Source organism: Dermochelys coriacea, chromosome 6, assembly GCF_009764565.3.
Source record: "Dermochelys coriacea isolate rDerCor1 chromosome 6, rDerCor1.pri.v4, whole genome shotgun sequence".
In the NCBI taxonomy this organism is placed as follows: Eukaryota; Metazoa; Chordata; order Testudines; family Dermochelyidae; genus Dermochelys; species Dermochelys coriacea.
The window spans coordinates 97,769,907-97,797,428 of NC_050073.1; the positions used below are offsets into that span (position 1 = coordinate 97,769,907).

Sequence of the window (27,522 nt, forward strand, 5' to 3'; positions counted from 1 at the left end):
CCATATAGAGGTATGGAAATTGTGTGGTGGGCCATGAATGCTTAAGAAATTGGGGATAGGGGTGCAGGAGGGTTGTGAGGGCTCCGGGCTAGGGGTGCAGGCTCTGAGATGGGGCCAGAAATGAGGAGTTCATGGTACTGGAGAGGGCTCCAGGCTGGGGCAAGGAGTTGGGGTGTGGGCTCTGAGGATGAGTTGTTTGGGGTGCAGGAGGGTGCTCTGGACTGGGATCGAGGGGTTCGGAGAGCAGGAAGGGGATCAGGGATGGGGCAGGCTGTTTGGGCACAGGGGGGTGAAGGCTCTGGGATGGGGCCGTGGATGAGGGGTTTGGGGTACAAGAGGGTGCTCTGGGCTGGGATTGAGGGGTTCAGAGGGCAGGAGGGGAATCAGGGCTGGGGCAGGAGATTTGGGTGCGGGGGAGGGGGGACGGGCCGGTCAGGGGTGCAGGCTCTGGGCAGTGCTTACCTCAAACAACTCCCGGAAGCATGTCCCCCCTCCGGCTCCTACATGGAGGCACAGCTAGGCAGCTCTGCACATTGCCCCGTCCACAGGTGCCACACCCGCAGCTCCCACTGGCCAGGAACTGTGGCCAATAGGAGCTGCGGGGACGGCGCCTGCAGACAGGGCAGCATGCAGAGCTACCTGGACGCACCTCCACATACTACTTAGGACCCAGAGGGAGCGTCAGGCTGGCTGCTTCCCAGGTCATGCTGGCTGCTTCCCAGGCAAGCCCCCGACCCTGCTCCCCAGCGGGAGCTGAGGGATGGATTAAAAGGTCTGATGGCCCAGATGTGGCCAATGGGCCAAAGTTTGCCCACCCCTGTGCTACTCTGTCAGGAAGATGAGAATTTTAAGCACTTCTTTTCTTTTCTCTTGTGCTTTCCCTTTGAAGGAAAAGGGTGATTTTCCTTGTTAGGGAAGGGAACTTTTTGGGAGAGGTGGGGGGTAGAGCAGGGATGATGGTGCACCTCATCATCTAAAATGTAACTAGAAGAAGCATAGGGAGAACATCCCTAAGGGAGCCTAGATCTGCATCTTAGGAAGAAAAGTCTGAAAATATGCCAAAATCTTTACCATGTGACTCAATTATTCGCATGTGGACCTAGTATAGGACCCTGACACTTTTCCCTTTATAGGAGATTGACTCAAGAGGTTCAGGAGTTTTAGACTTATCCTTGAAGAATAATGAGCCTGTGAGGGGAATCCAGTTTGCTGAATCCCAAGAGCTGAAAAGGACTGACCCATATTTATAGAGGTCTATTCAGGGGAGGAAGTTGTTGGGGAGTGTGGCATGTGTAAGTGGTAATCGGAGAAACAGAAGTCCCAACAAGCTCTCCAGTTTCTGAGCTCCGTAAAAAGCTGGCAGTAAACTTTGCAGGTGGACCAACTCTTACCTTCAGCTTGCTCCAGCCTGCTCTAGCATACTTGGGGGACGGGGAGTGGGGGGAGAAATAACAAGAAGGAACTCATTATGTAATCCTATCTAGGGAAAGGAAAGAGTAGAGAAAAAGATGTTGCTCACTACCACCAGAGTCGATTTTATAAGCTAGTAAATTAACGGATAAATAAATAAATAAATAGATAAATTAATGGATAAGGAGCACTGAACTGATGCCCTGTTTGCACCAACCAATACAGAGAACCTGGCATGCAGGCATAAGGGGTGTAGTCAAATCCCAGAGCCTCAAGGATAAGTTTGAACTGCCTCCAATATTTGCAGAAAGAGGTACAGCCAAATAGATTGGGGGGGAGTCATGATGCCAAAGTGGTCATCATCTATCTATTTGGTTACTAAATATTCACACTTTCCCAACCCTTTCCTTCCTTGCAAGCAGTCTACAAACTGATAAGCACAATTGTTTCAGTGAACGCTGAGGAAAGGAAGGTAACAACACATTGAAAAAATAAATCAGTCAAGATTTCCATTCATTCTAATTCATCTGCCACTAGCATTCTGGAATCAGAGGATCACAGAAAGTAGGTCAGCTGCCCCCACAGTAGTGTTTCCCTTGTCCTGGGCCCCACAGTGAGTCAGGAAAGGGATAAACATCATCCCTCGTTGGCCTAGTTGAGCTTCTCACAGAAAGTTAATATAGCCTGAGATATTAACTTTGTGCTTGTCTCTGAATCCATGCTGGGGATCCCCAGATCAGCCACTGGCTTTATGCTGCCTGGAAGACAGCTGGGGTGCAGGGAAAGCTACCATGGACTACCATTCAGATGGCCCTGACCTTCTAAAGATCCCAAGTGGATCCACAGACTCAGAGGACCCAACAAACTATTCTGCTGGGAGAGGAACGTAATGGGGGCACAGAACAACTGGGAACAAATCTGCACAAGAAAAGTATTATGGATGTTTCTTTCCTCTTTATCCCATTCTACAAGAAACACAATTAGCCCCAAACTTCAAAATCTTCCAATTAAAAAAATTCATATTACCATATGACGCCTTTTGAATTCTCAAACGAAAACTGATGTTTTAAACCAACATTTTTTTCACATGCAAAATTCAGTGAATATTATTCTAGTTCATTGGTGATACTAAGCAAAAAAAAGTTTTTATTGTCTTAGTAAATACGTATACCTTTTGCTAATTATTTTTACTGCATATTCTTGGCTAGTTTTCTTGTGTAAACACTTTCGACAGATGGAAAAACTTCCTTCTCCCAGTGGTTTCTCTTTCAGATCCAGTTCATAGTGATGATAAAATGGAGAGTCCTGTCATGAAACTGACTGTATTTAGTTCTGTTGAATACTTTTGGTACACAGTCAAAGACACAATAAATTTTGGTGATAATTATTCATCTGCATTTAAAGATCCAAATATACAGTTTTAAAAATTATCTCATTTTGGTAAACAACATAGTATAAATTGAGACTGTTTGATAATAATAATAATAATGTGTAATTATATATATAAACTTCTCTAATGGTGCAGAGAATACACACATATTTAAGATACTTTAAACAAAAATTCTGAAATTAAATTTACTATCAGAATAGCTTTAGCTACAAAAATATTTATATAGTGTCAGGGATGATTTACAGATATTGACCATTACAAGGAGCAATGGTCTCAAGTTGCAGTGGGGGAGGTTTAGGTTGGATATTAGGAAAAACTTGTTCACTAGGAGGGTTGTGAAACACTGGAATGCGTTACCTAGGGAGGTGGTGGAATCTCCTTCCTTAGAAGTTTTTAAGGTCAGGCTTGACAAAGCCCTGGCTGGGATGATTTAGTTGGGGATTGGTCCTGCTTTGAGCAGGGAGTTGCACTAGATGACCTCCTGAGGTCCCCTCCAACCCTGATATTCTATGATTCTATGATCCATTAACTGTGTGGTTATTTGGAGATACCACAATGATGGTTATCATACAGAATCTATTTCTAGCTGTATCTATGCAAATATAGGCAGACATATCCTAGAAAGAGAGATGCGAGTTAATAACCGCAGCAGCTTTGAAAACATCTACTTACCTAGGGTGAGTACCATTTTGACAGTAAAGTAAAAGTATTGTTAATATTTTCATTGCTCTTCTGCTAGTAAGGGTGTGTCACTGTTGTGATTTTTAACAACAGTTTTTCAAGGTTAGACTCATTTCTTAACTGTATAGTACGTAAACTGAATGCTCTAATTGGCGGAAGATCCATTAGCAGACAAAGAGCAGATAACTGCATAATGACTGTAAATTACTTCTCAACAACTAATTAGTACTTCAGCCTCTGGGTTCAGAATTTATTTAGCCTAGAATAAGATTATTACCCTGTAAATCATGAGCATCTTCAAATTATAAAGGGTTATGTTTATTTAGATATTATCATTACCTTCATCATAGCACTTCTGGCAATAGCTGTAACTCCAGGTCTTTCAACTCCCATATGAAATTGAACAGGATCTACTGTGGCTGCATTGCGCTTGAACAAGATAGAAGGAGCAACAAAAGAATATCCCTACGGAACAAAGACAGAAGATAAATGTAAAGTCTTGAGGTTGTCTACATAACATATCATAGGGCAGACAGTAAAAAGTAATCAACGGAAAGATGGGTAAATGTCATTATATTCAAGGTAAAGTTGCAACTTCATTTTAAATCAATAGAAAAGCGCCTTCCTGAAAGAGGTTACACAATCTTCTTTTCTTTAAAAAAAAAAAATTAAAAACAAGAGATTGTATAAAAAAAACGTTCAGAAAATCTGACTCACAGATTCAGTTCTTTTTCATTGGTGACAAAGGTTCATACTTCAAACTGGCTAGCTTCTCAAGACACCTATAGTTAAGGTATCAAGTAAGTTTACAGTAGGACGGGGCATATGTCTAAAAATTGCTCTAAATGGCAAAACAAAAGATGGTGTGCTGCATTGTTAGGGGAGTTATCTTCAGTTAATATGTTCAATATATCTAGATCTACAAGAAATTCAAATAAATATTTAAAATTTAAGGTAAATATCTTGAATGTGATTTGTAGCACATGGAAATATTATAATGTTGATGTATTTTTGGTGAATGTATACCCAAAGAAGTTGGATTTCTCTAAGTGACTAAGCAAATAAAATCACTTAAAATAAAACAGTATCGATACTTCATGAACAGGGAAGGTTATTTCCCTGAAAATAATAATATAAACAAGACTACAGGTGTAAGAGTGACTTTATTGTGTACGATTTTTAAAAATCTAATTTCCCCACAGTGTATATTTAAAGTGCTTGTTTGATCAATATTTTTTCTTAAGCAATTTTATTTTGTGTATTTGGAAAATAAGTGAAACTAACCTTTTTGAAAACAGATATTAAAGTCTACCAAAATTGAAAGTTATTTAATACCACACAAACTATTCAAATATAAACATCCTATTTTTTTTTCAATTTCCCAGTGGACTACATGTTGAAAATGGCATTCATTTATGTTCATAATAGACACATACTTTAAAGAACACAACAAAGTAATTTCAAAGATATAAATGAAGTATGTGACCAAAAAGAATTATAAGGTGTCTGATAAAATTTTCAAATGCATCTAAATCTCACTGAATTTTTAAAAACATCTTTTTGGTGCTCCTGAAAATTATTTCCATCCTGAAATATTGTAAGAGCTCAAATCATTACATATAGGAAGAATTCCAACTGCAGGAAGCACAATAAGAAAAAAATTTTAAAGTATTTTTCACCTGTGTGGACAGTGTATTGGTGGATTGCCGTCTTCTGTGGAAACATCTATAGGCCCAGGGCCAGAGGGACAAAAATCTGCAAGATTTTGCCTGTACCTTCTCCTCACTGCATCCACAGAATCAGTGACATAGCTAGGTGGAGCGAACAGGGGCAGCAGACATAAAAAAAGGTGCCACCCGCTTGTACTCACTGGGCGGCGCTCTGGGTCCTCGGTGGCACTGAAGGCCCCCGTCGCCGAGAGCCGGAGCGCGTGAAGGCCTCCGCAGCCGAGGAGCTGGAGCACCGCCGGGTGAATAAAAATTTAAAAAGGTGCCTCTTGTGCTCAGAGGAGGAGCAGCCACTCCCCCTGGCTATCCTACTGCACAGAGGGTTTCCATATGGCTTGAGGTAGAGTACAGTGTACTGAAGATCTGTGACCCTCCCCTTCTCCTTCATCTCTTCCCCTCCCCCCGAGGAAATGGGAGAGCCACAAGTAGGACAAAGGCAGTTAATTATCATTAAGACTAATTTGTACTCGGGCTGTCAAGCAATTAAAAAGAGTAAATGTGTGATTAATCACACTGTTAAACAATAATAGAATACCATTTATTTAAATATTTTTCAAGGTTTTATACATTTTCAAATATATTGATTTCAGTTACAACACAGAATACAAAGTGTACAGTTCTCACTTTATTTTTATTATAAGTGTTTGCACTGTAAAAAGACAAAATAAATCATATTTTTCAATTCACCTAATACAAGTACTATAGTGCAATCTCTGTCATGAAAGTTGAACTTACAAATATAGAATTATGTACAAAAAATTGCATTCAAAAATAGAACAATGTAAAATTTTAGAGCTTGCAAGTCCACTCAATCCTATTTCTTGCTCAGCCAATCGTTCAAAGAACTTTGTTTACATTTGCAGGTGATAATGCTGCCCTCTTCTGTTTACAATGTCACCTGAAAATGAGGACAGGCGTTCTCATGACACTGTTGCAGCCGGCGTCTCAAGATATTTACGTGCCAGATACACTAAAGATGTGTCTCTTCATGCTTCAATCACTATTCCAGAGGACATGTCCATGCTGATGAAGGATTCTGTTCAAAAACCATCCAAAGCAGTGTGAACCGAAGCATGTTCATTTTCATTATCTGAGTCAGATGCCACCAGCAGAAGATTGATTTTCTTTTTTGGTGATTTGGGTTCTGTAGTTTTTGCATAGGAGCATTGCTCTTTTAAGACTTCTGAAAGCATTGTCCCTAGCAGATTTTGGAAGGCACTTCAGATTCTTAAATCTTGGGTCAAGTGCTGTAGCTATCTTTACAAATCTCGCATTGGTACCTTCTTTGCGTTTTGTCAAATCTGCAGTGAAAGTGTTCTTAAAACGAACAACATGATCTACTGGGTCATCATCTGAGACTACCATAACATGAAATATATGGCAGAATGTGGGTAAAACAGAGCAGGGGACGAACAGTTCTCCCCCAAGAAGTTCAGTCACAAATTTAATTAATTCATTTTTTTTAACAAGCGTTAAAAGCATGGAAGCATGTCCTCTGGAATGGTGGCCAAAGCATGAAGGGGCATACGAATGTTTAGCATATCTGGTACGTAAATATTTTGCCATGCTGGCTACAAAAGTGCCATGCAAATGCCTGTTCTCACTTTCTGGTGACATTGTAAATAAGAAGAGGGCAGCATTATCTTCCGTAAATGTAAACAAACTTGTTTGTCTTAGCAATTGGCTGAACAAGTAGGAGGACTGAATGGATTTGTAGGCTCTGAAGTTTTACATTGTTTTGTTTTTGAGTGCAGTTAGATAACAAAAAAATCTAAATTTGTAAGTTGCACTTTCAGGACAAAGAGATTGCACTACAGTACTTCTATGAGGAATTGAAAAATACAATTTCTTTTGTTTATCATTTTTACAGTGCAAATATTTGTAATAAAAATATATACTTTGATTTCAATTACAACACAGAATACAAGATACATATGAAAATGTAGAAAAATCTAAAATATTTAATAAATTTCCATTGTTATCCTCTTGTTTACCAGTGTGATTAAAACTGCGATTAATCACGATTAATTTATTTGAGTTAATCAGAAGAGTTAACTGCGATTAATCGACAGCCCTAATTTGTACATATGAATAATCAGACAAAACTAGAATTCAGTTATCAAATAGATTAATTTGCTTCTGTATTCGGTTAAAAGAATCTGGTAGCAAAGATATTTCCTTATGTAATAGACCTGATCCTGTCCCACTGAAATCAACAAGAGATTTGACATTGACTTTCTTGGGGATTGGGCCCAAAAATTATACTAATCAAATCTAATTTTTCATATGTAACACAGTGGTTGAGTGAGAAACATGTATTATATAATAAAAAGTGTACAAGAGTGTAACAGTGGCTGTTTATTAAACTATCAACTCTACTAATAATTCACAATTTCTATCCTCAAGAAAGATTTATATAAAAGGTGTAACATAGCATAATTTATCTATTAAAACTACATTAATGATCCAGTTCTGACCATTGATTCTGCATTCAACTCCCAATAACTTCAATGGCAATCACAAACACACATGGCAAGGACAAAATCTGGCCACACATGTAGGAAATGTATATTTTAAGAGAGTTGTAATCTACAATTACCTGAAATATTCTCTCTGAAGTCTGTGGTGTTGCTGCAGGAGAGTATGTAGGATCCATTTCCGTAAACTCCTCTGCAAAATTACTAACATCCAGCTCATCCCGGATTACTGGTTTAAACGGAGCTGGTATTTTTTTGGCAGCTAAATCATCCCAGTTTATTTTCTAAACCAGAAATAACAAATGAACTTTGAATCAAAATGTAAATTTAACAAGACAGACATTAAAAGAAGAGATTAATATTTTGAAATTGAAGCAGCCCCTATTCACTGCTTATTGAAGTCAGAAAGAACTATTGAGGCTATGTCCCCTTATATATTCCTCAGGTTGGAGGCAGAAGAACGAAGTAGCATTTGTGCATAGCCGTATGGACACTGCTCTCAAAAAAAAGTCTGACTGTTTGCTGAGGATAAATACTTCACTTAGAGCAGGGATCTGTCCAGACAATGTTTGAAGAAAGAAGACATCTGTTAGTTATAAAAATAATACCCCCACCATTGTTTTGAACAAATCTATAGCCTAATGCAAAAAATGGCAAATTGAAATATGGCAAGGAAATAATGCACAATGAGAAAAAGCACCCGAGTCTTCCAGTGAAAATGGTTCAAGATTTCACTCAATTATGACACATTGAAAGAGAAATTTCTTACCTGATAATTTTCTGTTAGCAGCTTCTCTCTGAATTTATTACCAATGGACTAATGCCCCACCCCCCACACCTGTGGAATTTGGAGATGGTCCAATGTTGTTGCTAGAACGCCCAAAATTAAGCTCCACCCTTCAGCTCAGGCCACCAGAACACTTCTTCCACAGCTGCAGAAACAGTCCAGAAATCCATTATTAGCACTAAGACAACATGATATAATGTATTAAATTGGCCTCAAGACTATATATGTCTAAGTCTCTCTATACAAAACTACCAGGGTGGGCTGAATTCAGAGAGAAGCTGCTAACAGAAAGAAAATTATTAAGTAAGAAATTTCTCATTCAATTGCACAGCTTTTCTCCTCATCCATTACTTATGGGAAATAGTGAGCAGTAAATTCCAGAAGGAGGGGCGCTCAGGGGGGCAGATATACTATAATAATTAAATTACGCTTAACAACAGGCAAGAATGGACATGCCTCCAGATAAAGCAAGAGCTTTATAAACTAGACTTATGTGGGAACCAACTCAGTAGCACCTTCCTATTAAAAGACATCTCTGAAAAGAAATTAAAATTTGCTATGCAAATCTTCCTCAGCTTTCCTCTAGGGGCTTCTGTGAATAGATTTCCAGTGTCTAATATGCCAATTAGTGCACGGATTTTACATCTTGCTTGCAGCAACCTTGAGGCTGTAAGGCCTTGGCATTTTGGAAAGAATGAAATGGACAGGATACAATTGGCATATGTACGTCATATGCTTGAAATATATCTTTAGAGCTGTAGGAATACTCATTTATACCACAACCTTCCAAGAGTTAGAACAAAATGATGGGAGAACTATTTCCCCAGAATTGTGAAAAGATGAACTTGCTTTGAACGGAAAGCTATCTGAAAACAACATGAGGGGGAAAGGAGTCCAGGAGAGCTGGCTGTATTTTAAAGAATCCTTATTGAGGTTGCAGGGACAAACCAACCCGATGTGTAGAAAGAATAGTAAATATGGCAGGCAACCAGCTTGGCTTAACAGGCCAAATCACACTTAGAGTTGCAGCTAGAAAGGGATGTTAAGAGTAACAAGAAGTGTTTCTACAGGTATGTTAGCAACAAGAACAAGGTCAGGGAAAGTGTGAGCCCCTTACTGAATGGCGGAGGCAATCTAGTGACAGAGGATGTAGAAAAAGCTAATCTACTCAATGCTTTTTTCGCCTGTCTTCACGAACAAGGTCAGCTCCCAGACTACTGCACCGGGCAGCACAGTATGGGGAGAAGGTGACCAGCCCTCTGTGGAGAAATAAGTGGTTTAGGACTACTTAGAAAAGCTGGACAGGCACAAGTCCATGGGGCCGGATGCTCTGCATCTGAGGGTGCTAAAGGAGTTGGCGGATGTGATTGCAGAGCCTTTGGCCATTATCTTTGAAAACTCATGGTGATCAGGCGACATCCCGGATGACTGGAAAAAGGCTAATGTAGTGCCCATCTTTAAAAAAGGGAAGGAGGATCATCCAGGGAATTACAGGTCAGTCAGCCTCACCCTCAGTCCCTGGAAAAATCATGGAGCAGATCCTCAAGGAATCAATTTTGAAGTGAGGAGAGGAAAGTGATCAGGAACAGTCAGCATGGATTCACCAACGGCAAGTCATGCCTGACTAATCTAATTGCCTTCTACAATGAGATAACTGGCTCTGTGGATGAGGGGAAAAGCAGTGGATGCATTATTCCTTGACATTAGCAAAACTTTTGATACGGTCTCCCACAGTATTCTTGCCAATAAGTTAAAGAAGTATTGGCTGGATGAATGGACAATAAGGTGGATAGAAAGCTCGCTAGATCATCAGGATCAACGGGTAGTCATCAATGGCTCCGTGTCTAGTTGGCAGCCGGTATCAAGAGGAGTGCCCCAAGGGTTGGTTTTGTTCAATATCTTCATTAATGATCTGGAGGATGGCGTGGATTGCACCCTCAGCAAGTTCATGGATGACACTAAACTGGCGGGAGTGGTAGATACACTAGAGGGTAGGGATAGGATACAGAGGGACCTAGACAAATTAGAGAATTGGGCCAAAAGAAATCTGATGAGGTTCAAAAAGGCCAAGTGCAGAGTTCTTCACTTAGGAAGGAAGAATCCCATGCACTGCTACAGACTAGGGACTGAGTGGCTAGGCAGCAGTTCTGCAGAAAAGGACCTAGGGGTTACGGTAGATGAGAAGCTGGATATGAGTCAACAGTGTGCCCTTGTTGCCAAGAAGGCTAATGGCATTTTGGGCTGTATAAGTAGGAGCATTGCCAGCAGATCAAGGGACGTGATTGTTCCCCTCTATTCGACATTGGTGAGGCCTCATCTGGAGTACTGTGTCCAGTTTTGGGCCCCACGCTACAAGAAGGAGGTGGAAAAATTGGAGAGAGTCCAGCGGAGGGCAACGAAAATGATTAGGGGGATGGAGCACATGATTTATGAGGAGAGGCTGAGGGAACTGGGATTATTTAGTCTGCAGAAGAGAAGAATGAGGGGCGATTTGATAGCTGCTTTCAACTACCTATAAGGGGGTTCCAAAGAGGATGGATATAGATTGTTCTCAGTGGTACCAGATAGAATAAGGAGTAATGGTCTCAAGTTACAGTGGGGGAGGTTTAGGTTGGATATTAGGAAAAACTTTTTCACTAGGAGAGTGGTGAGGCACTGGAATGGGTTACCTAGGGAGGTGCTGGAATCTCCTTCCTTAGAGGTTTTTAAGGTCAGGATTGACAAAGACCTGACTGGGATGATTTAGTTGGGGATTGGTCCTGCTTTGAGCAGGGGGCTGGACTAGATGACCTCCCGAGGTCTCTTCCAACCCTGATATTCTATGAAGCTATAAGAATAACCTTTTTCTTAATGACAAAAGCAGTGTGGTTCTTGTATGTATATGGGGACTAATTTCAAAACTCGCCTTTTAGAGGTAATGGCAAAAAGACCAGTCTCAGGCTTCTCTAATTTGTCATTGTGATTAAACTGGGCACCAGATACTCAAAAATAGAATCTGATGTGCCTGTCTACAAAATGCCACTGTGGCTGGTAACCATTTAAGGTGCTTCATTGTCGGACTCAAACCAAACCTCCTGGAGAAACACTAGTATAACTGAGATCACCAGAACTTTGTGTTCATTATAATAGTTGTATTACAAAAGTATCTAGAGATCAGGGCCACATTGTGTGGAGCACTGCCTCAAAGAGCCTGCTGTTTCCCCTCTCAAATGCAAATTTGACCACATTAATGAATGAAATATCCTGGTTGAGTTCTGTATGGATACCAAACTATCAGAAGTTAATGGAGAATTCATGCTGAACTACACTTCTCTTCCAACTCTCATCCTGTTAACTGCAGGTGTGACCAGTATGAATGGAATCACTGCTTCAAAAAGTCTTATGTTTTCTGCAAGAAAAACATGAAGTCTTTGGCTATCTGGAAAGTCCGAAGTGCCTTCTGGATCAGTGGAGCATTAGGACCACCACAACTCTCCCTTTTCCTCTTTTCTGTGTCCTTTATGTGAACTGTCTTCAAAGATAGATTCTTTTTGGCCCAGGACATTTCTTCCATTGCCACAGACCTCTGGTTACTCCCTGGTTTTGGAAGGTATATAAACAATCAATCATAAGCCAACCTCTAATGAGATGGGACACTTCCTCTGCAGGTACCATAATTGCCCATTAGGTAGTATCTTGCATATTAAACCGATATCAGCTGAATCAGCCAATGGATACTGGACTCGATGGACCATTGGTTCTTTCCTATATGGCCATGTTTGTTGGTTTTTAAGACACACCCTGATAGAGATGTAATGAATTTAAAGGAAGCGTATTATGAGATTTTAGGGTCTACAATGAAATTAGGGTTGGCTTCAGCATGTTGTTTGTATTTACCAGCCTACAAAGGATCATTTGGATCTGAAAATGATACCTAATTTTGCATTGCATTAAGTGCATGGTTGTATGTCCTCAGAAGGAATTTCATCAGGCGTATTTTGAGAAACCCACTCAGGGGATAAAGTTGATGAATGGCAATAGCAATCCTAGCCTTTGGATGAACCCTCAGGAAATGACTGATGCAATAAAGTTTTGGTTCTTTGCAAATCTTTATCATTTTGTTTAAATTACAGAAAGAATCCTCTTTGTTTTGACCTCTGGTGGGATGTCTACACTGCAATTAAAAACCCAAGACTGGTCCAAGATAGCTGACTTAGACTTGCATGTTGTTCATGTATGAGTATAGAGTGTAATGTGAGACCTGTGCCTTGCTGTGACTACCACCAAACACTTAAGACTCTGGGTAGAGGGAGGATCAGGAGGAAGAGTCTTGCACAGGAGTTGTGAGGTTTCAGACACAAAGATTCTTTTTGTCTGTCATGCTGAGGATTTTTTTTGGTTTGGAGGAAAATTTATCTGGCTTCCCTTTGAAGCTTCTGCTCCAGATTTCCCCCCTCTGCCAGGGAACAGTCCCTTCTTGGATACCCTTGATGCTGGTAGCAACCAATGGATGGCTATTTTAGCTTTGACAGTGAGGGTTGAGGACTCTCTTTAATCTCAGGTACGAATATCTCTAATGTTCCTCCAAAAAGCTCTTTACCTGTAAGTCTGGATGAACAAGATATCCATTTAGGATGAGTGATGGCCATTCATGGGCATAACATGACTTCCTTGTAACCAACAAGTTCGAATTCATTGTTTGTCACAAATCACATCAAGGGTTTGACCAAGATAGAACCTGGGTCCCAGCAAGGTTCACTCCTAGACAATGAGTCACTTGTTTTTCAAGAAACAGACTTTCCTCATTAAATATATGAAAGACCTTTGGTCTTGAATGGCTATAGTGAGGCTTAGAAATTGCTGTGCAGTGAGTCATCACTCTTACGGTCTAGGGCCTTCTGGAAGGAAGTCCCTTTCTGAAGTTGTGACAGTGTCTTTCACTGGGGGAGCTTCTGGCTGCACCAACTTTAGGCTCCCCATATTTACAAAATTTCTTAGTTTTTATATAAAACTTTGCTTTAACATTTTTGCTCTTTTGAATCTCATGATGCCCTCAAAGGAGGCATCAATAGGAATCAATAGGAAACCACATATCTAATAATGCTTGAAAGGGAAGATAGTTCACTAATAATGAGTTCCTTGCAAGCCAGACTGACTGACATTCTATCCTGAAAAAGTCCTGTGTTTTATTTGTTTGGGCCTTTTTTTCCTGGTGTTACATGTATAGTACTTTCTCCCTTGGCTGTTTACAGGGAGAGGTAGTATATTGTTCATCCTGGCATGGAGCCCACACAACTTCCGAGGGATACTGGTGTACATAGCTCAATTGTATAAGTGGCTCACTAGATTGTCCCCAAAAGCCTGAAATGCTGCCTGTCTGCTCCAGTAGGTTGGCTAGCACCCAAATAAATACTGTAGGAGCAACCTACCACCACTCAGGGCTTTGCTTGGTAAATCAGGATCATTTTGAACATAGGAAGGGATTTCTCACTTACCCCTCCAGAATTCTCATGTTCTGGTCACAGAATGCCTGAAGTGCTCTTAAGGTTTTAATGTGGCGCCTGTCTGTAGAACAGGGCTGGAGGACACAGAGACCCTTTTCAACTTTTTAGACTCTGAGCTCCTTTTCCTGGTAGAGCAAGGTTTATGGCTAATGATTAAAAGGCCCAATTCCCATTCTGCTGTTGCCTGAAATCTGGGCTCTTTTCCCTGGCAGGGTGAGGGTTCCCATACCCATTAGGCTGCAGCCTGAGGCAGAGCTACATAGAAGGATACAGGCTTTTTCTGGAGGCCCACATATGCTGCAGGGATGGGCAAGGCATTACACAGAGCACTAGGAATAGGGTCATACCAAATTCGCAGTCCATTTTGGTCAATGTCATGGTCAAGGGAATTTTAAAATTGTAAACTTCAAGATTTCAGACATTTAAATCTGAAATTTCACAATGTTGTAATTGTAGGGGTCCTGACCCAAAAATGAGTTGTGGGGGGTTGCAAGGTTATTGTACTGCTACCCTTACTTCTGCACGGCTGTTGGCATGGTATGGTACGGTATGGCCACCCTTACTTCTGCACTGCTCCTAGCGGGAGTTGCCTCCAGAGCTGAGTACCCAACCAGTTCTCCAGTCTCCCAGTTCTGAAGGCAGCGCAGCAGAAGGGTGGCAATACTGCAACCCCCACTGCAACTCCCTTTTGGGTCAGGATTTCCAATCTGAGAAATGTTGGTCTCCCTCTGAAATCTGTATAGTGTAGGGTAAAGGCACAGAAAAGACCAGATTTCAGCAGGGGGGAGGTTTCATGAAACATTTTTTATGGGCATGAATTTGGTAGGGCCCTAACTATGAATCATAGAAGATTAGAGTTGGAAGACCTCAGGAGGTCATTTAGTCCAACCCCCTGCTCAAAGCAGGACCAATCAAATCATCCCAGCCAGGGCTTTGTCAAGCCAGGCCTTAAAAACCTCTAAGGATGGAGATTCTACCACCTCCCTAGGTAACCCATTCCAGTGCTTCACCAAACTCCTAGTGAAATGGTTTTTCCTCATATCCAACCTAGATCTCCTCCACTGCAACTTGAGACCATTGTTTTTTCTTCTGTCATCTGCCACCACTGAAAACAGCCTAGCTCCATCCTCTTTGGAATCCCCCTTCAGGTAATTGAAGGCTGCTATCAAATCTCCCCTCACTCTTCTCTTCTGCAGACTGAATAAGCCCAGTTCCCTCAGCCTCTCCTCAGAAGTCATGTGCTCTAGCTCCTTAATCATTTTCGTTTCCCTCCACTGGACTCTCTCCAATTTGTCCACATCCCTTCTGTGGGGAGGGGGGGGGGAGAACCAAAACTGGACGCAATACTCCAGATGTGGCCTAACAGAGAGGAATAATCACTTCCCTCGATCTGCTGGCAATGCTCCTACTAATGCAGCCCAATATGCTGTTCCCTTTTTGGCAACAAGGGCACACTGTTGACGCATATCCAGCTTCTCGTCCACTATAATCCCCACGTCCTTTTCTGCAGAACTGCCGCTTAGCTAGTTGGTCCCCAGCCTGTAGCAGTGCATGGGATTCTTCCGTCCTAAGTGTAGGACTCTGCACTTGTCCTTGTTGAACCTCATCAGATTTCTTTTGGCCCAATCCTCCAATTTGTCTAGGTCACTCTGGACCCTATCCCTACCCCCCAGCTACCTACCTCTCCCCCCCCCCCGCTTAGTGTCATCCATGAACTTGCTGAGGGTGCAATCCACGCCATCATCCAGATCATTAATGAAGATGTTGAACAAAACCGGCCCCAGGACCGACCCCTGGGGTACTCTGCTTGATACCAGCTGCCAACTGGGAGAACCCCTGCGTGGGAGAAAAGCCACAGCAAGCACTCGTTTGGGGGGAGAAAGCACAGGACAAAAAGTTTAACCCCTCATTTTCACTACACTTGTTCCTTAACAATAGTAATCACTACTTTTTGAAGGACACGCTTGCTTTTGCCTTTTTAGGATTCAGAGTCTCTGGGGCTTGCAAGACTCACCCTCCCACCCCCGTATCATGAGAATTCCCTGATTCATAGTGGAAGGTATGGGAGCTGTGTAGAAGCCATGTTTCTTTCCACAGGAAGCTAGAGATCCACTTCAGTATCTTGTGGCAGTGATAAGGAGGCAGCAGGGGGAGGACTATGGATCTTTTCAGGGGGTTTCCCCTGCCAGTCCAGGTCTGTTGCAGGACTTACCCCCCAGAGCTGGCTGACTAGTTTCCTTCTCATCCTTAGACTCTCTCCACAAAAGCCCAGGAATTCCAACTGAGCTCTTCTGCATTGGAGTCCTGGTTCCTTGGGGAAGGGTGGGGACCAGACATACTGGTCTGATTGTGAGCCCCAGCTGGATAGGAACAGACAGGGAATAATTCACCCTCTGTAGAGCCTGTAAATCCTGACTCGCTTAGTGAACACTGCTTGTATTTAAGCTAGGTGTTTGCAGGATAGCTCTACTATGCCTGAGAGGGGGCAGAGGAGTCCAGGAGGGAGCTGCTGCAACTGCAGATCTAGGTGATTGAAACCACCATGCTGCTATTTACCCAGTGCAGATGAGGAGAAGGAAAATGATTATAAATTGCAACTGCATGAAAATGAATAAAACAAAAGGTTTGAAAACAAAAATGGTTGTGAAAAGCGGAACCACCAATTTGTTCTACTGCTGGACGCAGAAAATCTGGTGGCCTGATAAGCTGAAGATGGAGTTTAGTTATGGAGTCTCCAGCAACAACCATGGATCACCTCCAAATTCCAGGGATGGGGGCATTAGCCCATTAGTAATGAATGAGGAGAGAAGCTGTGAAACAAAAAAAGAAGAAATCAACTTTGTGCACCCATACTATATTCTGAACAGGATTTGCTCACAATAAATAATAATAAATATAATAAAATACACAGATAAGGAATGTGATAGAAGGAAACTACACATAATTTACTATGTTCTTATAATATACAAAGCAGTGGTAGTAGGACAATGACTTTCAAAGTTTCAGTTTGGACAGATTGGAGAGGATAAGAGATCAGGCAACAGAAACATATAGTAACTAAAACTGGAGATGACCAGCAGATAAAGATTTTAATGGTGAGAATAGTGAAAAAAGAGCAGATCTGAGGTATATGAAAAAAGAAAATGGATACACTTTCACAAGATACTAGATATGTAGGGTACAGATGGAGGAGAGAAGGAAATAATAGTAAAAGATTACACCAGGGTAACTTGTGCCTTCTGAGAAGGTGGTTCTATGATTACCCACCAGAATTTAGAAGACTCACCATAATCATCTCAGTGAATAGCCAATAGATAACAACAACTTTAGTTCACTTGCAATATTCTGCTTTGAATTAATGATTAAACATAATTGGATGCACAAATTGTTTTATATACATGATCTGTTTCCCCTCTTATCCCCTGGTCAAAATAATCTCTGACAAAACTTCTTCACCACTGCTCTTCTTCACCACACTTGTTGAGCTCCATGTCTTATGGAGAGTTATGGCACAGTGATCTCCTTAAGGGACTCGGCAATAGAAGATTTGATTTCATTTGCGCATCATCACAAATACCAAGACCCTTGCAAGTGGCTTGGCAAACCTCACCCTAGGTCAGTGGTTTTCAAACTCTGGATTGCAGAATGGGTCACGGTGGCTTTGGTCAACACCGCCAACTGGCTGTTAAAAGTCTCGTTCATGGTGCTGCCCGGCTAAGGCAGGCTAATCCCTACCTATTCCGACACCGCACTGCGTCCCGGAAGCGGCCAGCAGGTCTGGCTCTTAGGTGGTGGTGGGGGTCCTGGGACTTCGCACACTACCCCTGCCTTGAGCACCGGCTTGCGTGCCTCCACCTAGGAGCCGGTCCTGCTGCTGGCTACTTCTGGGGCACAGCGCGGTCCGCGGTGCCAGGACAGTAACAAGCCTGCCTTAGCAGCCCCGCTGCGCTGCTGACCGGGAGCTGCCTGAGGTAAGCCCGTGCTCCAACCCCACGTCCCAATCCCCTGCCCCAGCCCTGAGCCCTACCCCAAATCTGGAGCCCCTCCTGCACTCCAAATCCCTCATCCCTGGCCCACACCGAGCCTGCATCCCTCCTGCCCAAGCCCAGAGCCCCCCCCCACACCCTGAACCCCTCATTCTGGGTCCCACCCTGCAGCCCTCACCCCCGCACCCTAACCCTCTGCCCAAGCCCCTCCCACACCCCAAAGCCTTCATCCCCAGCTCCATTGAGTGGCAGGCATCAACAATTTTCTTCAACTGGGTCGTCATAAAAAAGTTTAAAAAACCATTGCCCCAGATCAGTGGCTCCCAAACTTGTTCCGCTGCTTGTGCAGGAAAAGTCCTTGGTGGCCGGGCTGGTTTGTTTACCTGCCGCATCTGCAGGTGAATGTGGTAGATAATACAGCTCTGCTCAATCGTTATCAGTGAGAAGGCCTTGAGTAAGGGCATAATACTTAACAAATGTGTGTTCGGATGTCCAAGTGCCGCTTTACAGATGTCAGCCAGAGGAACTCTGCATAGAAAAGCCACGGAGGTAGCTACAGATCTAGTGGAGTGAGTCCTGATGCAAGCTGGCAGAATTGTCTCCTTTAATTGATAGCACAGGTGGATACAAGCAGAGATCCAGTTGGAAAGTCTCTGGGTGGAAATAAGTGTCCCCTTGGATTGTTCTGCAATGGAGAAAAAGAGTCTAGAAGAGCTCCTAAAGGGTCTGGTTCTATCTAAATAAAGGACAAAGCCCTCTGTACATCCAATGTATGCACTGTGGATTCAAAGAAGTTTGCATGCGGTTTAGGAAAGAAGGTTGGTAGGTGTGTAAGTTTGTTAATGTGGAATGACGAATATACCTTTGGAAAAATTTGAGATGTAGTCAGAGAGTAACATTGTCCTTAAAGACAGGTTTCAGAGTAGCAGCCGTGTTAGTCTGTATTCGGAAAAAGAAAAGGAGTACTTGTGGCACCTTACAGACTCTAAGGTGCCACAAGTACTCCTTTTCTTGTTGTCCTTAAAAATATCATATAAGGTGGGTCCGCCATGAGAGCTGCTATTTCTCCTGCGTGTCTGGCAGAGGTGATTGCCACTAAGAATGCTGTTTTCATAGAGAGGTGTAAGAGGGAGCAAGTGGCTAGGGGCTCAAATGGTTGTTGAGTTAAGCAGGATAATAGTAAGTGAAGGTCCCACGGAGAAGTAGGAGGTTTAATGTTCGGGTATAGGGATTGGAGCCCTTTAAGAAAGCGCTTAGTGACTGGATGAGCAAACCAGAAGTACTGTGATCTTGTTGTGAAAGATTGTAATAGCAGCTAAATGAACTTTGATGGAGCTGAAAGAAAGGCCGGATTGTTCTAGGTGTAGCAGGTAAGGAAGTATGGCTGGAAGAGGTGCGGAAGTGGAAAGAATTTGGTTGTTCAAGAACCAATGTGTTTCCACTTCTGGAGATATGTGATGCGAGGAGATTGTGTTCTGCTATGTCAGAGTACTCTTTGAACCTGTTCAGAACGTACTAGTTTGCTTTGTGAGAACCATAGAGGAACCAAGCTTTGAGGTGAAGCATGGATAGGTTGGGGTGAAGAAATTGGCCGTCTTGCTGCATAGGAGGTTTGGAGTGAGAGGCAATGAAATTGGCAGACAAATTGACATTCTGGTGAGAAACGGATACCATGGCAGTCTGGGCCAGGACGGGGCAATCAAAATTACCATGGCACAATCTGTTCATATCTTTGTCAGAACTCTGTGCGGAACTGGTATCGGGGGAAAAGCATACATTAAGTTTTGAGCTCATGAGATCAGGAGCGCATCTCCTACGGAATGTTTGCCCAATCCGGCTCTGAAGCAAAATTCGGGACATTTCTTGTTCTTCGCAGTCACAAAGAGGTCCAGGGTTGGATAGCCCCAAACGCGGAATATATTGCGCATGATTGTGTCGTTTATTTCCCGTTCGTGATCCCAGGGAAAACGTCTGCTTAGTTCTTCCATGGCACCAGGCCCCGGGAAGATAGGCGGCTGATAGCCGGATGTTGTTCACGATGCACCAATTCCAGAGCTTCATGGCTTCTGTGCAAAGAGAGTAAGATAGAGCCCCTCGCTGCATGTTGATATAGAATATGCATGCGATGTTGTCTGTCATTATCCGAAATGTTGGTTCCAAATGAATGGGAGGAAGTGACGGCAGGCATTGCGTATGGCTCACAGTTCTAGAACGTTTGTGTGTAGGGAGGCTTCGATGGAAGACCACAGCCCCTGGGCTGCGTGATGGGACATGTATGCTCCCCATCCTGTGAGGGATGTATCGTTAGTCATTATGAGTGATGGGGAGTCCTGGAGAAAAGGGACTCCTGAGCAGAGGTTGGAGGGAACTGTCCACCATCAGAGGGAGTCTTCGACTCTGAAGGGTATGGATAGAGGCTTGTTTAGAGCATGTATGTTCGGTCTAAAAAACCGTGGCCAACCAAGCTTGGAAGCACCTCATGTATAGGCATGCATTTTTGACCATGAAAGTACACGAGGCCATGTGGCCTAATAGTTGCAGCCTGTCTTGTGCAGTGACCTGGGGACTGTTGTGAAGTTTTTTAACCAGGAGTTTTATGCTATTGAAACGATCGAGCAGGAGACGTTATTCCTGTTTGGGAACTGAGGTACAATCCTATGAACTCCAGTTGTTGGGTAGGAGATAAGGTGAATTTGTTTTTGTTTATTTGTAGGCCAAGGGAAAGGAAGCAAGCGATGGTAAGCTGCGTACATCGAAGAGCTTCATCGAGTGTAGAGGCTTTGAGGAGACAATCGTCGAGGTAAGGAAATATTATAACCCTGTTTCCTGTGTTGGGCAGTAACCATGGTTAAGAGTTTGGAGAAAACTCGGGGGGTGGTAGATAGGTCAAAGGGCAACACTCTGTATTGAAAATGTGTCAAACCAAGGGTAAAACGAAGAAAACATCTGTGGGCTGGGTGAATAGTGAAAATAGGTGTCCTGTAGATGGAGGGCTGAAAACCAATCACCTTATTTCAGAGCTGAGGTTATGGTGGTGAGAGTAACCATTCTGAACTTTTGCTTTTCGATAAATTTGCTTAGCCACCTGAGGTTGAGGATTGGTCACCATCCCCCGATTTTCTTTTCTGTTAAGAAGTAATGGGAATAGAAACCTCTCCCTCTGTCTTGTTCGGGCACGATTTCCACTGCCCCCAATTGAAGGAGATGTTGTACTTCTTGGAGGAGCAGTTGCTCCTGAGAGGGGTCCCTGAAAAGGAACGGAAAGGGTGGGTGGGCAGGAGGCAAGAATAGGAAAGGGATAAAATAGCTAACTGTGACGACCTCTAAAGCCCACTTGTCAATGGTAATATTTCGCCATTGATGGGAAAATGAGCATAAGCAGTGACCAAAAACAGCAGCAGGCAGTGTAAGCGCTGAAGTGGGAATATTGTTTTCTATACCCTCGACCAAGGCTTCAAATTTGCTTATTGGTTGGAGGGGGTCAAGACGCTGCCAAGAAGTTGGGACGGCGTTGTTGGTATCTGGGTCTCTGGCGTTGCTGTTGTTCGTGAGATCTATGGAATTGCTGGGTGTATGTGGGGTAGCATGGTCGCTGGTAAGGCTGGTATCTATGTTGTCGCCTTCTGGTCATAGGGGTTTGAATTCCTAGAGACCAGAGAGTTGCCCTGGAGTCCTTCATGGAGTGGAGTATGTCATTTGTGGTGGAGTTTGTCACCCTCAAAGGTGAGATCCTCAGTGCTACTCTGGACCTCCCGGGGAAAGGAAGAGGACAAGAGCCATAACTCTTGGCGCATCACGACTGCTGTGGCAGTGAACTGTGCTGCACTATTGGCCACATCAAGGGCAGTTTGAAGAGCAGTGCAGGACATGATTTGTCCCTCAGAAACTATGGCAGTAAATTGTTGTTTCTTTTCTTCTGGAATGTGATCAATAAAGTCCATGAATTTATTGTAATTTTGGTGGTCATATTTTGCTAGCACGGCTGTATAATTAGCAATGAGAAATTGCAACATGGAAGAAGCATATACCTTATGTCCGAGCAGATCTAATCGCTTACTGTCCTTGTCGAAAGGGGTGGAGTGGGGAATCTGGTGTTTGTTCTTTTGGTTAACTGCATCTACCACCAGCGAGTTTGGCACTGGATGAGTAAAAAGGAATTCCAAGCCCTTGGAAGGAAAAAAGTACTTCCAGTCCACTTGCTTACAGGTAGGTAGGCTTGCAGCCGGAGTTTGCCAAATGGTTTTGGCAGGTTCTAAAAGGGCTGCATTGATAGGTAATGCAATTCCAAAAGACGACGAAGAGGGCTGCAGAATGTCGATTAACTCATACTGCTCTTCAGGGACTTCTTACAGGTTAATTTATAGCTCATTGGCAACTCTTTTAATCAGGTCTTGAAATTTTGAGAAGTCATCTTTCCTGGGTATCTGGCTGGTGAATCTTGCCCATATGCTCAGGGTTTAGCTGATTGCCATATTTGGGGTTGGGAAGGAATTTTCCTCCAGGGCAGATTGGAGAGGCCATGGAGGTTTTTCGCCTTCCTCTGTAGCATGGGGCATGGTTGACTTGAGGGAGGCTTCTCTGCTCCTTGAAGTCTTTGAACCATGATTTAAGGACTTCAATAGCTCAGACATGGGTGAGGTTTTTCATAGGAGTGGGTGGGTGAGATTCTGTGGCCTGCGCTGTGCAGGAGGTCGGACTAGATGATCAGAATGGTCCCTTCTGACCTTAGTATCTATGAATCTGAAGACATTGTGGGAGGAGGAAGCAATGCTTCATCAGGCGGAACAACTGGTTCTACCAGGTTAGAGGCAGGCAGTGTTTGCTCTTGCTGTTGTGACAGGGTTCCCTGGTATCTGCAGTCAGTGGCAGGGTCGTCAGCTGGTGATACCAAGCAGGTCTCATGCCTGGTTGCATTGGTATAACGAGTGTGGTCCCAAATATAAGGAGCCTATGGAGCCCAATATTGCCACTGTGGTGGGAAGGGCATGGGTGGTGCTATCCAAGGATTCACACACCATGAAGCAGGACTCTCGCAGTAGGACAAGGCAGCTTTTCTATGTCCTCTCTTGATTGGGGTCTGTGGATGGGAGATCTGATAAGGTGAAAATTCTTCCTGCAGCCCAGATTCCTCATCACCAGAGGAAAGCTGTGTGGACCTTGCCTGAGAAGTAGGTGTTAAATAGGGGTGACTGCAAGATAGGTGACACCAGGAGGTCCCTTGAGAGTGTGAACTGCAGTGCTGCAGTGCCTCTGTGAGGGGAGGGCTGAGTGAGAGGAATTTGTTGTGAGGAGGGACTTCTCTGCAATGGTGTCCTGAGCCATCGGCAGCGAGTTATATCTCCACGTGGTGCCTTGGCACCAGCAATATTCAGAGCCCAGGGGCCCAGCTCTGCCAATATTTGGAGCTGGGTGTCCTCCTCGGCCCCACCTACTGCCCCCCCGCACCTCCTACGAGTGTCCCCCTTTCTCCCCTTGCTGCCCCCATGCACCGGAGCAGAGCGTCCCTGCCTCTGCCATGCAGTTCCATGCCGCCTCCCTGCAGCAACTGCTGCCACAGGGTCCTAGTGCCCCCCATCTCGACTGCCAGGGCAGACTGACTCTGAGCCTGCCCTTCCACCTCAGACCATTCCCTTTTCTGGCGAGACCCAGCACCAGCACAAAGGGGCCCCCCGCCCACAGTCACTTGCCCCATGCTGGGCAAGGAAGCAGCCCCATCCCTCACACCCAGTGAGGCTACAGTCAGGGGCAACAGCAGGGGAGGAAGCACATGCAGCACCCCCTGGCACCCACCACGGGGGAGGCAAGGGAGATTCCTGGACCTGAGAGAGGCCCTAGGAGCACATGCAGTGACAGTGGTGGGGGTGAGTGTGCTGCTGGAGAGGGGCGGTAAAGGGGGGCTCCTCCCCCAGAGTTTGCTGCTGCCAGCAGGGAAAGGGCTGGGGGGAGTCCTCCTCTCTGGCCTGTGTCCCGGAGCAGCCTGCCTGCACCCCAAACTCATCCCCAGCCTTGCCCCCCCATAGCCCACACCCCCAGCCAGAGCTTTCACCTCCCCACAAACACCCTCAACCCTCTACCCTAGCCCTGAGCCCCTCCAACACCCTGAATACCTTATCAAAAGTCCCAGCCAGAGCCCTCATCCCCCTGCACTCCAACCCTCTGCCCCAGCCCTGAGCCTCTAACACCCCAAACCCCCCAGACCCAGACAAAGCCCTCACCCCCCCACACTCCTACTCACCCTGAGCCCCTCCCACACCGCAACCCCTCATTTGCAGCCACAGCTCTCACCCCTGCACCCCCTCCCATCCCCAAACTCCCTCCCAGAGCCTGCACCCTGCACCCCAATCCCCTGCCCCAGCCTAGGGCCTGCACCCCAGACCTCCTCCCCCACCCAAACTCCCTCCCAGAGCTTTCGGCAGGGGAAGGTTCTGGGTACCACCAAAAATTATACAAACCTGCTGCCCCTGTCCTGAGCATTCTGTCACTGCGGCTAGCTCAAAGGCTGAGGGTTCCGGGAGAGTGAGAGGAGTCTGCAGGGGGTCAGGCAGGCTAGTATGCATTGGTACTGCTTCCATTGTGGTGCCAAACGGTGCCATGTGAGAGGCAGTGAACTGGAAGCCTGAAGCCTTGGCACCGGAGGTTAGCGCAACCACCGCAGCCACAGGCACGTTTCACGCAGCACCAGAGGAGCCCAGAGGAACATTAATTGGCGGCTTCTTCATGGAGCCATGAGCATGGGCATGCACCTGGCACGGTTCACCCCTATACCTGAAGCCCGCCCCTTTTGCGGAGTGAGGGAGAACCTGGCGCATGCCTATCTCGAATGCTCCAGGTTGCAGCCCCTATTCCGGCTCCTCCAGAACCTCTTGTTGAGGTTCTGGCTGCACTTTTCCCCACACTTGTTCCTCTTTACACACCCTATCCATGGCCCCACGAAGTCGCGAGATCTCCTCGTCAACCTCCTCCTGGCTCTGGCCAAAATCTCCATCTATAATATCAGGAGGAGGCTGTTGGACAAAGGGGTGCTCTGCGACTGCAGGGCCTATTTCTGTTCCTCCCTAGTTTCACGCATCCGGGCAGAGGTCCGATGGCTCCCTTGACAACTTTGAGGAGCAGTGGGCACTGTCTGGGGTTCTATGCTCTGTGTCCCCATCCGGTATCCTCGTTTTGAACCTCTGACCTTCACTCCGATCCCTGTTTTTCATTAGTTGTCCCCCGTAATCAGTTGGTCCCTGGGTCCGGTGGTCCCTCCCTTTAGGCTGGGGGGAGGGGCCTTTAGCGGTGGGCAGGCTTGCGCCCGCCGACTTCACAGGTTTTCCACTATGACCAGAGGAGCCCAGTGCCTCAAAGATACTCAGCCAGGGGAGCGCAGGGAGGGAAGCAGTACCCAGAGAAGTCTTGTCCCTATGAATACCTTTTTCGGGTGAGAGAGACTGATTTTTTTTGAAGTTTTCTTTTGTATCTTTGAAGTAAGGGGCTGCGGTGTACAGCACGGTCAAAGCCCGGGTCTGAGGCTGGTCCGGGAGATTTTTGCAGAAGAAGCAGTTTTAACCGCACCTTCCTGTCTTTGCGTGCCCTAGATTTCAACTTGCTGCAGTGGGCACATTCTGGGGGGATGTGGGACTACCACAAACGTTTAATACATTTAGAGTGACCATCACAAAGAGGGATGGCATCACTAGAGTTAGAGCAGCGCTTAAAATCTGGAGAGCCAGGCATGTCGGAAGCAGCTGCGCTGACAGGAACAAACACCTGTTTGTTTTTTTTGTTGTTGTTGCTGTTTTTTGGGGGAAAAGGGTGTCTAACTATTAAGTTTTGGAATAGCCTTCCAAGGGAAGCAGTGGGGGCAAAAGACCTATCTGGCTTTAAGATTAAACTCGACAAGTTTATGGAGAAGATGATATGATGGGATATCATGATTTTGGTAATGAACTGATCTTTAAATATTCATGGTAAATAGGCACGATGGGATGTTAGATGTGGTGGGATCTGAGTTACTACAGAAAATTATTTCCTGGGTATCTGGCTGGTGAATCTTGCCCATATGCTCAGGGTTTAGCTGATCGCCATATTTGGGGTCAGGAAGGAATTTTCCTCCAGGGCAGATTAGAAGAGGCCCTGGAGGTTTTTCGCCTTCCTCTGTAGCATGGGGCACAGGTCACCTGCTGGAGGATTCTCTGCTCCTTGAAAAAAGAAAAGGAGTACTTGTGGCACCTTAGAGACTAACAAATTTATTTGAGCATAAGCTTTCGTGAGCTACAGCTCACTTCATCAGATGCATTCAGTAGAAAGTACAGTGGGGAGATTTATATACACAGAGAACATGAAACAATGGGTGTTATCATACACACCGTAAGGAGAGTGATCACTTAAGATGAGCTATTACCAGCAGGAGAGCGGGGGAGGGAGGGAGGAAGAAAACCTTTAGTAGTGATAATCACGGTAGGCCATTTCCAGCAGTTGACAAGAACATCTGAGGAACAGTGGGGGGGTGGGGAATAACATGGGGAAAGAGTTTTATTTTGTGTAATGACCCATCCACTCCCAGTCTCTATTCAAGCCTAAGTTAATTGTATCCAGTTTGAAAATTAATTCTAATTCAGCAGTCCCGCGTTGGAGTCTGTTTTTGAAGTTTTTTTGTTGAAGAATAGCCACTCTCAGGTCTGTAATCGAGTGACCAGAGAGACTGAAGTGTTCTCCGACTGGTTTTTGAATGTTATAATTCTTGATGTCTGATTTGTGTCCATTTATTCTTTTACGTAGAGACTGTCCAGTTTGACCAATGTACATGGCAGAGAGGCATTGCTGGCACATATCACAGGTGAATGAGCCTCTGATAGCGTGGCTGATGTGATTAGGCCTTATGATGGTGTCCCCTGAATAGATATGTGGACAGAGTTGGCAACGGGCTTTGTTGCAAGGATAGGTTCCTGGGTTAGTGGTTCTGTTGTGTGGTGTGTGGTTGCTGGTGAGTATTTGCTTCAGGTTGCGGGCTGTCTGTAAGCAAGGACTGGCCTGTCTCCCAAGATCTGTGAGACTAATGGGTCGTCCTTCAGGATAGGTTGTAGATCCTTGATGATGCGTTGGAGAGGTTTTAGTTGGGGGTGAAGGTGATGGCTAGTGGCGTTCTGTTATTTTCTTTGTTGGGCCTATCTTATAGTAGGTGACTCCTGGGTACTCTTCTGGCTCTGTCAACCTGTTTCTTCACTTCAGCAGGTGGGTATTGTAGTTGTAAGAATGCTTGATAGAGATCTTGTAGGTGTTTGTCTCTGTCTGAGGGGTTGGAGCAAATACGGTTGTATCGCAGAGCTTGGCTGTAGACAATGGATCGTGTGGTATGATCTGGATGAAAGCTAGAGGCATGTAGGTAGGAATAGTGGTTAGTAGGTTTCCGGTATAGGGTGGTGTTTATGTGACCATCGCTTATTAGCACCGTAGTGTCCAGGAAGTGGATCTCTTGTGTGGACTGGTCCAGGCTGAGGTTGATGGTGGGATGGAAATTGTTGAAATCCTGGTGGAATTCCTCAAGGGCTTCTTTTCCATGGGTCCAGATGATGAAGATGTCATCAATGTAGCGCAAGTAG

The 27,522-nt window shown here is 44.7% G+C and overlaps 1 protein-coding gene across 7 annotated transcripts in view; it reads right to left on the reverse strand.

Moving 5' to 3' along the window:
* Nucleotides 1-27,522, reverse strand: part of RPS6KA5 (ribosomal protein S6 kinase A5) — a 196,228-nt gene that overhangs the window by 35,444 nt on the left and 133,262 nt on the right. For all 7 annotated transcript variants that reach the window (XM_043517828.1, XM_038405647.2, XM_038405646.2 and 4 more), the window contains 3 exons: nt 7,808-7,969; nt 3,821-3,946; nt 2,582-2,715 (listed from right to left, as the gene is read on the reverse strand). In XM_043517828.1, the coding sequence (XP_043373763.1) occupies nt 2,582-2,715; nt 3,821-3,946; nt 7,808-7,969 (422 nt within the window). The remainder of the gene's footprint in view (nt 1-2,581; nt 2,716-3,820; nt 3,947-7,807; nt 7,970-27,522) is intronic.